At 52.7% G+C, this 14,380-nt stretch overlaps 6 protein-coding genes across 6 annotated transcripts; all 6 read right to left on the reverse strand.

The window, feature by feature from the left end:
* Window positions 1-284: 284 nt before the first annotated feature.
* PV05_07274 (uncharacterized protein) lies at window positions 285-2,174 on the reverse strand (the record flags this gene model as incomplete). The annotated part of the gene is made up of 1 exon (XM_013460084.1): window positions 285-2,174. The coding sequence occupies one exon, from the start codon at window positions 2,172-2,174 to the stop codon at window positions 285-287; it is 1,890 nt and encodes a 629-aa protein (XP_013315538.1).
* Window positions 2,175-2,556: 382 nt separating this feature from the next.
* On the reverse strand, window positions 2,557-5,092 carry PV05_07275 (uncharacterized protein). Its single transcript, XM_013460085.1, has 4 exons — window positions 4,764-5,092; window positions 4,521-4,684; window positions 4,294-4,467; window positions 2,557-4,234 (listed from the first exon to the last, which is right to left on the reverse strand). The coding sequence occupies exons 1-4, from the start codon at window positions 4,929-4,931 to the stop codon at window positions 2,785-2,787; spliced, it is 1,956 nt and encodes a 651-aa protein (XP_013315539.1). The 5' UTR covers window positions 4,932-5,092; the 3' UTR covers window positions 2,557-2,784.
* A 520-nt stretch (window positions 5,093-5,612) lies between these two features.
* PV05_07276 (uncharacterized protein) lies at window positions 5,613-6,737 on the reverse strand (the record flags this gene model as incomplete). The annotated part of the gene is made up of 3 exons (XM_013460086.1): window positions 5,613-6,265; window positions 6,375-6,485; window positions 6,546-6,737. The coding sequence occupies 3 exons, from the start codon at window positions 6,735-6,737 to the stop codon at window positions 5,708-5,710; spliced, it is 861 nt and encodes a 286-aa protein (XP_013315540.1). The 3' UTR covers window positions 5,613-5,707.
* A 374-nt stretch (window positions 6,738-7,111) lies between these two features.
* PV05_07277 (uncharacterized protein) lies at window positions 7,112-9,319 on the reverse strand. The gene has a single exon (XM_013460087.1). It carries the CDS (start codon window positions 9,079-9,081, stop codon window positions 7,417-7,419), a length of 1,665 nt encoding a protein of 554 aa, XP_013315541.1. The 5' UTR covers window positions 9,082-9,319; the 3' UTR covers window positions 7,112-7,416.
* A 378-nt stretch (window positions 9,320-9,697) lies between these two features.
* Window positions 9,698-11,100, reverse strand: PV05_07278 (uncharacterized protein). Its single transcript, XM_013460088.1, has 2 exons — window positions 10,646-11,100; window positions 9,698-10,491 (listed from the first exon to the last, which is right to left on the reverse strand). Exons 1-2 carry the CDS (start codon window positions 10,940-10,942, stop codon window positions 9,832-9,834), a joined length of 957 nt encoding a protein of 318 aa, XP_013315542.1. The 5' UTR covers window positions 10,943-11,100; the 3' UTR covers window positions 9,698-9,831.
* Window positions 11,101-12,055: 955 nt separating this feature from the next.
* PV05_07279 (uncharacterized protein) lies at window positions 12,056-13,502 on the reverse strand (the record flags this gene model as incomplete). Its single annotated transcript, XM_013460089.1, has 3 exons — window positions 13,161-13,502; window positions 12,656-13,109; window positions 12,056-12,594 (listed from the first exon to the last, which is right to left on the reverse strand). Exons 1-3 carry the CDS (start codon window positions 13,305-13,307, stop codon window positions 12,056-12,058), a joined length of 1,140 nt encoding a protein of 379 aa, XP_013315543.1. The 5' UTR covers window positions 13,308-13,502.
* Window positions 13,503-14,380: the final 878 nt, after the last annotated feature.

Here is a 14,380-nt window from a genome sequence, read left to right on the forward strand (position 1 = left end):
CAACCGAACCTTAGTTGATGTTACCTTACCGACCAAGGTTACAAAAGAGGGCGATCTTTGGAGAAAAAGAAGTCGACATATTGGTTGACCTGTGGCCGGAAGGATTGCGGAGTCGGAGGTGGAGAGTTGGCACCACCAAACCATGGGGAAGCCTGACTGGCAGAGATATGCCCTTATCTTCGCCCAGATCTGAAAGGATCTGACCCTGGCCTTGCGATGGAAACGGAGAAAAGGCTTTCTCGTGGATATCGAGCCGAAGTTTGATGCTTTGTCCCATAACACTATCAATCTCCGTGTGAACGTAACGAATTCGCCCTCGAACTCGTCTGGCCACTTTCGATGTTTGCCCATTCATCTTCCTCTGCCGCTTCAACATCGCCTCCCAGCTGCATATGCCCCGACCGTCGATCGATGCAAGTCTGGCACCTCCCGAGCTTTGCGCAATCCGGATTCAAATGAAGCCAGACTTCCTGGCCCAACTTGTGCAATCGCTTCCAATATCGTCTTCGAGCCCCTGGGGTCATTCGCTTGAGTCCTTCATGTTTGATCCTTAGCCTTGCAGCAGTCCATTTTTGGTTCGGTTTGTGCTCACTCGGGACCTTATGCAAGACATCCAAGTCAAGCAATTTATTCGGGGATAAAGTCCTCATGAAAGGTTGATTATGCTTGATCTGCTCCGGCATAACTCGGGAGAGAAATTGCAGGGATGCATCGATGTTCAAGTCGATCGCTCGGATAGGATTGATGGTTGTTTTCAAGACAAGGCTCGCGACATGTGGGTAGAGGACGCAGAAGTCCGACTGAGAAATGTGGACAGTGCCTCGAACGGTCAAGAGCCACGCCGGTTGACCCTCGTCCAAAGCCTCCTGGATCACGGACTGGGCCACGTCGAAGTTTTCGCGCCAGTACATGAACGCTTCTGAATTGATACCAAGGAGAGGCACGTGCAGCCGGTATTGTGGATCATCTGGAGCGGGCAGAACTGCCATACCCCAAATATCGTACACTATGCCTTGTGTGATATAGTTGAATTTGTCCCTATGTCGAAGAAGGCTCACAGTTGTGGTTCCGCCAAACGAATGACCCACCATTGTCACGCCTTGGGTGTGAAAGCGATCCTTCCAGGAGGACCAGTCAATGCCCTCGAGGCCAGCCTTTGATGCGCCAATTGCACCTTTGAGGCGGAGGTTGCGAGCGGCCACTGCATCACCATGCCCAGCACATATCTCTTGCATGACCTGATACGCCTCATGTATCTCTGCCAAGCGGAGATCTATCTGAGCTCGGCGCAGTTCTTTGTCCACTTCATGCCCTGGAGTCGTATCGAATTTGTCGCCTTTCGGAAAGATGAAGTCGACAATATCATATGGCCTGTTCTGATTGTGCTTGAAGTGTTCGACATTTCCACGTTCTTCGACGCGCTCTCGACTTGCAGGCCCCTCGGGCGGATGATTGATTAACGTTCTCGGGCCACTACCGTCCCTGTGCTCTAAAGCGACAACGACAAATCCGTGACTAGCTAACTCGCCACAGAGAGTCGAGTACGCTGTTCTAGTACCACCGAGGCCGTGGCTGAAGATAACGAGAGGAAACTTGGGCTTGTCCGGTCCATCTGCAGGAGGTTCGCCCACGCGCCGCTCATGCTTTCGATGGTTTGTCGAAGCCGTGTTTTGTAGGGGCCAATGATCTGCGAGTCTGGCGTTCTTGTACGCTGGCAATTTTGTGAACCAAGCCGTACAGAAGAACCATGCCTCGGTAAGAGTTTCAGGGAGCGAAGAGAACCGCGCGTATCCACGACTGGTCTGATCCCTCGGGCGGCTTAGCCAGGTTGGGCGAAATTTCTGGCCAAACCCAGATGTTTTCAACTCTGACCTTGAATCGTGGTGGGCTGGATAGTAGATCGTCATGAGAACCGTTTCCAATGCAATGATATGGACCTTCTGACGTGTAATATGTGAGAATGTCCGCGGCTCTTTGGCAGGCACTTCAAGGTCGATGGTTCCAACTTGGTATGGACCTGTGTATTTGGGTAGTTTGCCGTAGAGGGGTACCTTGTCTCTGATACCGCGTGGCGGTCTGGCCTTTGGTCTTCGGTGCGGCACATCATGGGGCTTTGTCTTTTCATGCTTGGGATATCCAAGGACCCAATCGGGGAAGATAGCGGACGACGGCATTGATGCGAGCGCTTATCTGCCCCAACTGGTCTGCTCAATTGTGTCCAGACTTGGTCCACGTTGGCAAGACCGTCGTGCTGAATAAAGAGTTGGTGCAGGTTTTATCAACGACCTTCGGATCCCGGCATGACCGGATAATGTGTGAGCTCATGTTGTCCGTTGCTTTTGGTGGTGGAGAAACGTCGAGGAACCCTGCAGATGGCAGATACTGGCACCGGGGCAAAATACATCATAGAAATCTTGGTCGAGCTTGGTACCGGGCATCATGCGGGCGATCAAACGCGGTACGGCTTCCTTCCGCTCGGCTGGACTATACCAATTTGGGATGAAAATCTTGCCGTTGCCAGCGAGCAGTGATATCACGTGGACGTAGATGTCCTTCGTACCCATGCTGCAAGCATTCACAGTCTGTAATGGAGATTCTCGTCTGTGTAGCCAAGAGGGGTTTCCTTGCGTGATGCAGATATTTCTCAGCCACCGCCCAACAATCTAACAGAGTCGGAGATGGGTGGGTTGAGCCTTGCCCACCCGCAAACGGGGCATAGCCGATTGCAAACCAAGGCATCCCGGATAGAAACAGGAAATGAGCTTGATGACCTCGAAGCGGCCACTACACAATATATGTCTCCCTTGAATTGGCAGTTCGAGGCTTCAATTCGATCAAAGAAGTTTGTAAATGCTGCCGCGCCTCCTGCACCGATTTTGACGTCGGCGGCAATTCCTCCAGCGCCTTCAACAACGTCGATTTGAGGTACTTGTACGTTTCGAGCTTGATCTTGCCCAGCCTGTACTCTCGGCTAATAACTTTATTCATCAACTGCACTCCGGCGACCATGTGGTGAGGGTAAGGATCAATCTGCACGAAGGAAGCCGTGATCGACACCGGCGCTTCTGCCGATGTTGTCTGAACTGCCGCAGTGGGTCGAATGGCAAGCGTACTTTCCAGCCCGAATTTCAGCGCGTTGACGACCTCACGCTCCGCATCAAGTCTGTGCTCAGTCAGTTGTGGTAGCAAGTCGTTCCGTTCAGCGGCCTCCACCGCGTCGACCAGCATCAAGATACCCAGATGATAGTGCAGCATCACCTCATACCAGTTCAGGCGTTCGACTTGGCTGAGGAAATGTAGTCTCCGCTCACAGGCGTTCAGCAGTGGACGAAAGCCGTCCTGGAACAAGTCGACGGACTCGATGAATGCGGCCCAAGCTTGTTCGACTTTCTCTTCCTCATCGCCCTCCCGGAGAGCTTCCTTGAGCACAGCGATCATTTTCCATACATAGACCTTACACGCGACCGCCGCGGCAATGATTTGCGAAGCTGTATCATCCGAGACCTCGAAGGTCGGTGTGCGCCAGTCTTGGGTCCTGGTACGGAAGGAGTGTGCACCCATTCTCAGCACGCGCCATGATGATTCAGACCCGACCCCGTGCAGGCCTGATGTTAGCGAGGACCGGAAGTTCAGCGTTAACGAGGCGGATGTATCGAAGGTCAATGCACCCCAATACGCGCGGCTTTCGCTGCTAAGAAACGTCTGACTGAGTGGCAAGCTCGTTGTTTTCGGGCTTGCGAGGGGATCCAAGTTGAGCGTAACTTTCGAGCCGTTGAACTGGCAGTTTCTTTGACGCTCGCGGAGTCGTTGAACTTGCTGCAGCGCGGCCTGAACACAGATTTGCCCTGTCACACCGTCCATCTCTTCCTCCTTGGTGACCCGGACGGGGATCGGTGTGAGGCCGAAGAGGAATAACGTCAAAACGGAGCGGTAAGAGACACGATTGATCACTTTCAGCATGTCCCGTCGCGAAGTGCGCCAAAGATCGCGCACAACTTCTTCGTGGACGAGACCAAGGCGCTCCTGCCTTGGAATGATGTGGAGCCATTGCGATGCGAATGAGCGAATGGCATGTCTGAGAGATTGGTCAATCTGACGGTTTCTCTCCAAGCGTTGGCTCAGCGGCGTTGCAGTGTCATCTAAGTTGCGTGCTTCCCAGTCCTGGTCAATGGATGCGTCGAGCTCGGCAAAGAGCCGAGATGGGGCAAAGACAACTTCGTACTTTGGGTCCCAGCTAGGGTGTTATCGTTAGCTCAAAACCCCTCAGGAGGACTCGAAAGACTGTTCTCATACACGAATGGGCAGCAGTCTCGGCCTAGCCAAAACCCAAAAATCTGTTCAAAGCAGCTTTCGTAAACGCAGTCCAGCCATTCGCCCACCGAAGACGTGATGCTGTCGAGCGAAGGAGATAGTGATGTCGGAGGGCTGACGTTGAGTAAGACAGCGTGTGAGTCGGCAGTCCGAGTTCTGTCTGCGGATTAATGTGTGATTTTCCAGCCCGTAGCAACAGGTTCACTTACGGAGTATGACCAATTGACTGTTGAGAGATCGAAGGTGTAGACGTCGTCGTGTTTTCTCCTCCAGCACGGATAGATTCGGGCGATGAGGACGAGATGTGTTGTTGCGATGCCGCCCGCTTGCTTCGACGAGGCTGCTTTACTGGCCTCTTCGCATCTTTGATCCACTAAACAGATGATCTGTTAGACTGCTCAATTGACCCGATGTAATAAAATCATGCAATGATGATTATCCGGATGACTTACCTCGAACGTACACGGTCTCTTCCGGCGAGTGCATCTCGAACAAGAACCAGCCCACTGCTGCTGGCTGGGATCATAGCCCACTCGAGCAGCATCACAGGCAAGACGTGAACTTCGACACGCGTCGCAGCTGGAGAACTGAGTCCTGCGAGGACCGGCGATGTTACGCATCCTGGCTGATGTGCTGAATCAGCAACAAGCAAAGCATCTCATCCTGAGATGTACCAAGAATGGCGACGGCGTCGTTCAAAGCCCTACGCTGCACAATCTAAGTAAGGTTGAGAGTCGAGCAAACATTGTCGCGACACAAAGCGTTGTTAGCATTGATATCTAAATGATTAATCGGTACGTTCACAACCCCGGAATCTGGAGACTGGAGAAAAGATTCGGTTGTCCAGAGGTCCGGGAGGCTAGTCACGCTAGTCTAAGCCGAGCTTAGTCCCGCCGTACCTGCCTATCAAATCTGGGTTGCACATGGTTCTCCGAGCGAACCACTCAGCGTTCAGATATCCTCGGCTAAGAAATATTGGGTCCGTCTTTGGCCGGGCCGGCTTCATGATAACATAAAAGCCCTCGATACCCTCGCCGCTCCCGAGCTGCTCCCGTACGCTCCGTCCCTCTTGCTGACATATGCAATCACTACACAATTTGCCTCCGTAGGAAATGGGCGCGCACTTGTACCAACGACCGGCCTCGAAGATTTGGCGACCTTGCACAAAGCCGACAAAGCCTGGTGCACCAGCCATTCCTCCGTTCCTCGTCCTTCGCCCTTTTCACCTCCGCTAAGGTCCATGTCGTAGCAACAATCCGGTACAACTTCTTCAAGTTCCGAACTGGGCCAGATAGTCTAGCCCCAGCTCCCAGCAATTGTGCCAGCTCTCAATGCACCGGGGCGTCGAGAAGAACTTCTTGGGAATATCCAGGACATCATCCCACCGTAAGTGACCCTACTGCCTCCAGACGGCCAACAGGAGCTCAAACCGTATATCGGATCTATAGTTCGGCGACAAAACCCCTCGTCGTGGCGGTACTATGGTAGCGGCAATGTCGAACGCCGCCCAAACATAGAACTCGGACAGATCGATGTCCTCTCGGAACATGTCACGGTTCCCCACAAGTTCCTCGGAATGGAATTGGAGCTGTTGTTCGTAGTATGGGCTGAATCGTTCGGTGCGCGAAGAATCCATCACCGCGACAAGGAGACCAATACAGCAAGCTCGCTCGAGGAGGGTGATGTCCGGGCACGTCAGGAGCCTGACGCAATATTCCACCTCCTGCATGTTCACTGCATTTATCGTCGGCGTCGGTGCTTGTTGGTGCGTCTGATCGATAGATTCGCCCTTGATCGCTACTCGATGGATCAGCGTCATGACAGGCACGCTCAGACGGTAATTGAGCGCTAGGTTGCGGAATCCGGCAGGCAGAGCGGGAATCAGCTCCGCGAGGCTGTCAATAGGCTGTCGATGGTATGGATACGGCAAGCAGACGTTGTTCGCTGGTGCTACCTGTGCGCGAGGACTTTGGCTATGCTTGAACATATACGCCCAAAATCTTTCTAATCTAGGGCGACGTCAGAATGATTGCTTGTTGTTCTTATGCAACGAACTGGCTTACCCGAGAATATATGGCTTGCCAACCTAACTGCTCAAGACCGCCTCTGAGAGCAACAATTCTTCTCAGGCCGCCCAAGTGAATCTCAAATGCAGCCAAGTCATTCGTGAGAAACTGGCAGAAGTTAGCCTTAACGCAAGGTGGCACCTAACGAGGTTGCGTTTGTCAACTTACGTTGGCGCCCATCAATGCTATTATGGCGAACAGAACAGCATCTTGGCGGTAAAGTCGTTGTTGAGAGAGAAGCGCTCTCAATCTCTGAATTGCCCGGTCGTAATGGTACAAAGCATCCGGATCGGGGCCGGTCAGGGTCCAACCTTGAATCGTTAGATTCGCTTGTGACAACGCGACAAGTGCTTCGAACATCAGATGGGCCTAGATCACGTCCGCACGACCTTGGATATCACCTGTGATATCATGTCCAGATCAACAGGGGTTAGTGGAAGGCTGGCACGGGCTGGCACTGCTGGCTAGCTTGTGCCGTAGGACCTCAGCACTCTTCGGAGTAAGGGCTGACATGTCGGTCGTGATGGCTGCAGTCACTGTGGATGTATGGCTGCGAGGCGATTCTCCAGGTATCCTTCCGTGTCCATTATCTGCTTTGCGACGTCCTCGCCTTGCGGTCTGGTGTAAGTGGCGGGAAGAATAGAGTTGGTCATTTCTACTGGACTGGAAGATCCCGGATGAATCATGGTCTTGCTGAATGTTTGTCAGCACAACGTGGCAGGGCCTGGCCGTGAAAGCCGCCTCTCAGGTTCGCCTATCTTACCCAATGCCTTTATCGTCAGGAGGTACAGCGTTTACCGGGGGAATTTGGTTGCATGACCGGTGAGCAGATGCACCTGCAGGCAAGATCGTTGTGGGTCGACGTAGGCACCAGGCTTCTGTAAGCCAGAACTGACCTCATTTAGGGCACCGAGCATATTTGTCAGTAAGGAAGCCCTCAGGCTCAAATTCGACCAAAAAAGTACCATTCATGCGTTCCCAAATATCGATTTCGCTGCGTATATACACGTATATGTCAAATCATTCGCTGCCATTCGGGTCATGTAGTGATCTGTCTGAAATATACGTCCCAATTCCATCTGGCCCGAAGTACGGCCAATCCTCCACTTTGAGTCTCCACTGTCCGGCCGCGACCTCTATCGTTGCTATCGTTAGGTGCAACAGACTGGTCCGGCCAATCCTGCGGTTTTGGATTGAGATGGTCATCAGCACCAGCTGGAAGCAGTGTATTCTTGTGGATTTGTGCCATTGAATCATCTTCCGGCTCTCCAAAAGTCCACCACATGCCAAAATGACCATGCGCAGTTCTCGTAGCTAGGGCAGCCTCTGTGTTTCGAGCCACCCACTTGTCGTAAGCCGCACAGCGTGCCAGGTGATAGTCATAGACACCTGGATCGAAATCGGCCGTTCCACTCTCCGAGGCGAGGATTGCTTCCTCCTGGGGCCATAAGGGCCGGCAGAATTCTGACAGATGGTGGAAGAAGATGCCTTTGAAGGTTTGGCCATCCTGACTGCAGTAGCCCCCATGGTCGCAAAATTCCTCCATCACGCCGCCTCTACCCAGGCCGCGCCAGGTAGGATCGAGATTTGGCCACCCGGTGGCGCGAATCACGCTTTCCACCAAGGCATGGCCATCATCCAAATAGCTCCTCGCTCCTGTGGCAAGCCAGAGACCGCGACTGGCGGACAAGATGACACCCTGATTGTACGTATAGACCATGTGATTGAGATCGTCGCAATCCCCGGTCCCGGGATTGATGGTGCCATTGGGATGCCGGTGCCAGCCAGTGATGTGAAAACCGTCTTGGTAAAGACCTGAGACACGATGCCGCATCCGGCTTTCCAGAAGCCATTTGTAACTCTTGATCGCATTTTCGAGGTATAACGGATCATGAGGCTTCATGAAACCGTCCGAATGTTGCGCCATATATGGCGAAGTGTTGTTGTCTCCTGGAAAGTATAGATACATTCCAATGCTGGCAGCTGCGAATAACTCATTGGTGATGGCGTTCTTATAGGGCGTCAGATAGGGATTCCAGGTCATGCCTCCACCGCAAAGAGATTCGTCCCAGCCAACTGACGCTAAATCGTAGAATATGCGAGCGCGATGGGCAGCCATGGGTATGACCTGCAAGCCATGCCAGCCGTTATTGTGCCGAAGAAAGTCCCAATGCTTCAGAGAATACATCTCGGCGAATTTGAGGTTCTCGAGCCAGCCGAGAACGACCCAGAGCATATCGTCATAAGCCTGATTTCGTAAAGCAAATGCGTTCTCGCCAAAATAGAAGACAGATATTTGTGCGTAATATCGATCAATGATGTTTTGCCAGGCCAACATGTCGGCACATGTGGATGTCGAAGACACGTCGAGAGAGGAAACAATGCTGGCCAACGTCGCTGACACTTGGGATCCCACAACAGCAGACGTCCAGTCGATGGCGTCCGGCCACGTTCCGGAGAAGAGATCAAAGTAGCTGTCTTGCATGACCTCCAATGCGTCCAACATATCCTGTAAGATAGGGGGGAGATCTGTCCTCCCGGTGTTTGTAGAATTGTCTTCTCTTTCTTCTGCTGCCAATCTTATCTGGCTCGGGCTTCCAACCAGGGGTTCCGTAGAGGGTGTGAACCGTGACCTCTCCATCGTTCCCGACTCCGCGAGCCAGATGCTCTGAAAGAGGACGACGCAAAGGTGGAGCAAGCGCATTGTGGCAGAAGGGTCCTTTCTAGATAACCATCGCTATGGGCAACGCTCGTCGGAGGGAAGGGACTGGGAGATCAAGCATGACAGTTACGATCATCAGCGTCAAGGCCTCAATTCACCAGAGTCGAACAAAATGGTCACGAGCAGCGAGCCCCGTGACCCTCTTCCTAGGACATCGCAATGAATAAAGGAGCGTCGTATGGCGCTGAATCGACAAGTTGTATGCAGGAGCACGAGGATTTGCAGCAATGCAAAGAAGGAAAGTTGGAGTTGGGGATGAAGATGCCATTGCGTGTACGTAAGCGCAGCGGTGCCGTTGGATGGTACTCTCGGCCGTGCCCAGGGCGCGGGAGGTCTGGGCACCAAAAAAGGATGGTGGGGGCACCGATGGGTTGAATCTAGGGGCCTCGGGGGCTTAGGTACCTCCGCTTTTAACTGGGCCAGCTCTTAAACCCCACGATGGGCGCATGGAACTCAGACGACACCATGACCTGCTGTCAAACATCACCTTCGGATCCATGTTCCGTCCATCATTGCATGCTCAGACCGAAATAGGCTCCGGAATATCTTAGAACCCAGAGTGCATACCAAAATCTTGACGGCACTGAGAAAACACCACTTGAACAGATACTGATGACTTGACTTTCTACAACCTACATTGTTCTTGCTCGCCAGTGCTCGCCCCGGACAGGACGATAAAGGCAGGGCAGGTCAAGCCAAGTCGAATACTACCTAGGTCTGTAATTCTCCCACTCATCGCGAGAAATTGTCAACCGGCGCTTCATGCTTAATCGTGTCCCAGATCTCATCGATGCTCTTGGACGCCTTGTCGCTCAACTTGCCCTTCTCAATGCCCACGAGGGTCTGCTCAAGTTGCTCCTTTTTGCTCGCGCCCACAATGATCCCATCACCATAGCTCTTCTTGAGCGGCGAATTGTACGTGACCCAGCGGTAGGCCAATTCGGCGCGCGAACAATCCTCTTCCTTGGCGATCTGTTCCCACTTCGCCAGGGCATTCAGGTACGAGTCCTTCATGTACATCTGACGATACATCCCGCCAATGGCTTTCTCTGAAAAGCGTCCTGCACCTTCTTTAATCTGCTGTGCTGTCTTGGTCAGGAAGCCACCGGCCAGTGGGGAGTATGCGTAAAACGCCATGTTCAGTTTGCGGATCGTTGGGAACAGTTTGGTCTCCTGCAGACGTGCGACCGGGCTGTAGTTGCCTTGGTACACTGTGGGTAGGACGTAGCCATTCTTCTTGCAAACATCGTAGACGGCTTGGACGTCCTCGGCGGTGTAGTTCGACAGGCCGAAGCGTTTGAATAGGCCGAGTTTGTGGACTTCATTGACGCCGGCAACGGTTTCCTCGATATCAGTTTTGCTGTCAGGGGCGTGGATGTAAAAGATGTCGACCTGTATGCAGTACTCTCATCAGTATTGAGTCCAAAGGACGAATCAAAGTGGAGATGCGATTGTTCTGGACAGGGCCATCACGGATCTTCAGGGCCCAAGTCCCATTGTGTTTGAAAGGGGGAACGGAATAGGCTACGGATCATGACGGGCATACCTGCTTGACGCCCAACTTCTTGATACTCTCCCTCGCCGAGGTGATGATACCCTCCTTGGTCGCCGAACCGGGAGTCCAACCACCAAGCCACTTGGTGTCGATGGTGAATCTGTCTCCGGCCTTGAGTTCGCCGAGTCGCTTTTCAGATTCGCCGTAGAGCTGAGCAGAGTCAATGGTCGTGACGCCGTGAGATTCAAGGATCTTAAACGCCTCATTGAGATAGGCCTCGTCTATCCACGGCTCAGAGTTGCCAATCGCAGCCCCACCGAAGATGACATTGAGTCCCTCAGACGACATTTTGAGTATGGATAAAACCGTGTTCGAAAAGTACTTTTTCGTGAGTCAGTCTAGAGAAAGGTGATTTGCAGTGTTTGCAATATGGAAGACGACTGGGCTGCAGATCCTTCTGACTGCCGTCTACTAGCTCTTTATATCCGCAGATGTCGCAAGAGCACTAACAGGGCGAGAACGGGTGAAATGAACTTGGCGAAGATGCTATCTGCCGCGATTGTGTAGGTGGGGCGTAGAAGAAGTGAATTAGTAATGCAACCTCGACAGGCTCGACGAGATTCAACACAGGCACCCAATAGGTGACGTAGATATTCAAGGCCGTCGACAATACCTCGACGTTGAAGAGTACTGTAAGATGGACGTGCAGAGTAGTTAAATCCCATCCTTGGACACTCGGTAGCAGCATATATATTCTCCCACTCCTTGTGCACTGTTGTAAGTCGCTTATGCGCCGAGATCTCTATCATACCTTTGTCATCAAGTCCGCGGCTCTGCTGTGGGAGGTGAGCCCCTGGTGAGACAAGTCGTCCGCCCACCGGCCGGGCTGCTGTAGCTGTAAACAGTAAATGCTGACAATTGAGTCCATCAGGCCAAGGAGGATGAAATACTATGGGTACGAGCCGTGGTTAGCGTCCCTGCGGAACCGGGATCTCATCATACACGAAGCCGAGGTACAAGTCTCATGTGTTGGCCGTTGAAGGGCTGACCGGGTAAGTTTTGGCTCTGTCTCGAACCCTCAGTAAGTGCTCTTAATGCATTCAGTTGAACCTTTGATGAGGAGTGGCTGATATTATGAGATTGAAGCCGGAGAGCCTGCTATTGCGTCTCATCACTCTGGAGCAGAAGAAACCCTCCTGATGCCCACAATAATGAACATTGACAGACCCTCTGAAACAATCAAAGATACGTTGCAGGGCAGATGTGCCCCAATTCATTCTTGTCCCTTCGTATGACATGCTAGGTTGGCCTTCTCGCCGTGACTTGTGCAACAAACTACTTCCGAGGGTGCTCTCATGACCCAGGTTGGGCAGACCAGCCGACGGAAGGACACTCCCGATGCTTCATGGGACGATTCAAGCTTGCCGTACACAGCTTGTCTGCCTTGTACAGAAGCGCGAGCTAGGCCACTCGGGATGCGACTGCCCACAGAACCACAGACCAGACCGAGGCCTTCCTCCTCCCCAAGCGAACATGAAACAAACCAGATTGGAAAGTGGCCATCAGGTCGTCAACCGTTAGTGCTGCATCAAAGTCCACTAGTGAGATGATATCTCTCATATACCACAAGACTGAGCTGAAGTGAATACAACTGGTGATATATTTCCCAAAACTCCTTCTGATGTTTCGTCGGAAATTCACAACGCTAAACATGGGTTTGGCCGTGAGCTGATAGGAAATTCGTTCTCTTCCATCACACTTGAGATGGGATGTCGTTGAACTGGCCGCAGGGCTGGACCCGGGGTGTGCGCTCGCTGGACTCCCAATTGTGGCATTGACCAGGTTGGAGTATTTGACGGCGGGCGTCTTCGCTTGACCGAGCTGGCCTCCGAGTGCTCCCATGAGCCGTGTCCTTTTGATGCTACTGGATCTCTTGATTATGATGGTGCCGTGGTCGGGCTGCTCCACCATTGCTACTCTGTGAGCCAGAGAGTTGTAGTCTGACTGCATCGTATGAGTTAGCGGAACTCGATGCGGCTTCGGTCACTTGCCACCACGTACCCGACTGTGCACTTGCAGGTCTGTTACCACTTCTTAAACCCGTATGCCTGAGGTCATCTTCCCATACCATGTTGTCGGTGCCAATGGTTTCTCCAGACGTCGATACGCTTCGGCGGTGGAAGCTATCTGAAAAGGTGTCTCGCACGAAGGTCTGAAAGCTGGGTAGTGTCCAGGAGTGACTTGGTGCTGGCCGCATTGACAAAGTGCGTTGATCACTGCCAAACCCTGCGCGTTGCTCTTGCTGTGGTGTTGCGGCATCGCTTGGCGTCGCTGATGGTGAAGGGCTCTCACTGAAATCTGAGTCGCCGTATGCGGTCTCTCCCGCTCGATGTCCCTTTCTGCCCACCGTCATATGGTGGTGGTGCAGGCGACATGCGAGTACCGATTTATCGAGGCGGTCCGCGATATGTTTGTAGGGTAGCTTCCGGCTTCGACTCTGAAACAGGAACTTCTCCTAGGTAGCGGTCAGCTTGTCTTGTGTGTGCATAGAGCGAAGGCAAAGAACCTCTTCTTCCGTCCAGGAACGTATCAACTTCCCCTGGCGAACTTTGTCGCTCCTCGAGGGATTCGGAGACCTTTGAACTCTACGAGACTGCGACGTCGGCCTCGCGGATGCTGGCTTGGGGACGGGAGATGGCATTTTTGATACCATTCTAATGTGAGACAATGGTACGCCAGTGGCGTTGGGTTTCCGCAACGGCACGAATGCTGTTGAGATGAAAGGACCTTGCGATGGGGATGGATAGTTGCCAAGTAAGCAGGCACGGATTGGAAGATACTGCGGCTCTAACAAAGCAGCACATCCCTCTCAATTCACCCCTCAGAGCATATATACGATGGATCAAACACCATATACAATCAATCTGCCTTGTCAAGACGAGAAGGCAGATTTGATTCTGGCTCGGTCAATGTGCGACCGGATGAAGACCCAACGATGGAGGAATTATTGAACTGGGCATGGGTCTGCTCGAGTCTTTGGACGATATGAGGGGATGAATAGCCGCTGGTACCGCACAAGGTGGCTTGCATTAGACGTTTAGGGTAGCTATACCTGCCCCAGGTATAGGTCCAGGCATAGCATGGTGTCTGTTCGGGAGGCAAGGGTGTGCAATGTGGGTTCATGCAGCCGAACCCTTGGACCGACTCCAAGTCGTTCTCAAGTAGCCATCACCGTCCTTCTTGGGTCGATTGGCACGAAGGAGCCGTTTCGTCGGCAAGAATGCACAGCATCCGACGTAGGTAGACTCCACAAGGACACAGCAACTGAGGCTGTCAACGCCTGTTTGAAATCTTTTGATCTTGTAAAGTGTTGCTTGAATTCACTGCCTCGCTTGGGCATGGCTACCATAAGCCACATGCAAGAACCATGTTGGCGTCGATGTACCATGGAAATCCTCCGAACTGGAGGGTCAACCTGGTTGATACTGTGCCCACAAGTCTGCCTTAGGGGTTTGATCGACGAATTGGAAGAGATATTGTGGTCAACAGGCGCCAAAGCCTCCCGGCGGCTAATTCTCGATCGCGAGCCACAAGACGAGAGCAGTATTGACAGGGGACGGAGGACTAACTGTGCTGTGCTCCCTCACAGTGTTGCAACGCTTGAAGCAACCAGGCCACAAGTAGTTGATAGTAGATGTTTTGACAGCGGTTCTGCCCGTGGACGGCGGAGTAAGGTAGGCACCCATAGGTGTAGTCTGGGTCCACGCATGTCGTTCAAAGACAGGG

The sequence above is a fragment of the Exophiala xenobiotica genome (genome assembly GCF_000835505.1).
Source record: "Exophiala xenobiotica strain CBS 118157 unplaced genomic scaffold supercont1.4, whole genome shotgun sequence".
In the NCBI taxonomy this organism is placed as follows: Eukaryota; Fungi; Ascomycota; class Eurotiomycetes; order Chaetothyriales; family Herpotrichiellaceae; genus Exophiala; species Exophiala xenobiotica.

Excerpts from the sequence above, each read along its gene's own strand:
- PV05_07277 (XM_013460087.1), bottom strand. The coding sequence starts at position 9,081 with ATGCGCTTGCTCCACCTTTGCGTCGTCCTCTTTCAGAGCATCTGGCTC.
- PV05_07275 (XM_013460085.1), bottom strand. The coding sequence starts at position 4,931 with ATGCGTAACATCGCCGGTCCTCGCAGGACTCAGTTCTCCAGCTGCGAC. Across the intron at positions 4,685-4,763 it reads AGAGACCGTGTACGTTCGAG|TGGATCAAAGATGCGAAGAG; the intron begins GTAAGTCATCCG and ends TCATCTGTTTAG. Across the intron at positions 4,468-4,520 it reads CAGTCAATTGGTCATACTCC|AACTCGGACTGCCGACTCAC; the intron begins GTAAGTGAACCT and ends ATCCGCAGACAG.
- PV05_07278 (XM_013460088.1), bottom strand. The coding sequence starts at position 10,942 with ATGTCGTCTGAGGGACTCAATGTCATCTTCGGTGGGGCTGCGATTGGC. Across the intron at positions 10,492-10,645 it reads AGAAGTTGGGCGTCAAGCAG|GTCGACATCTTTTACATCCA; the intron begins GTATGCCCGTCA and ends TACTGCATACAG.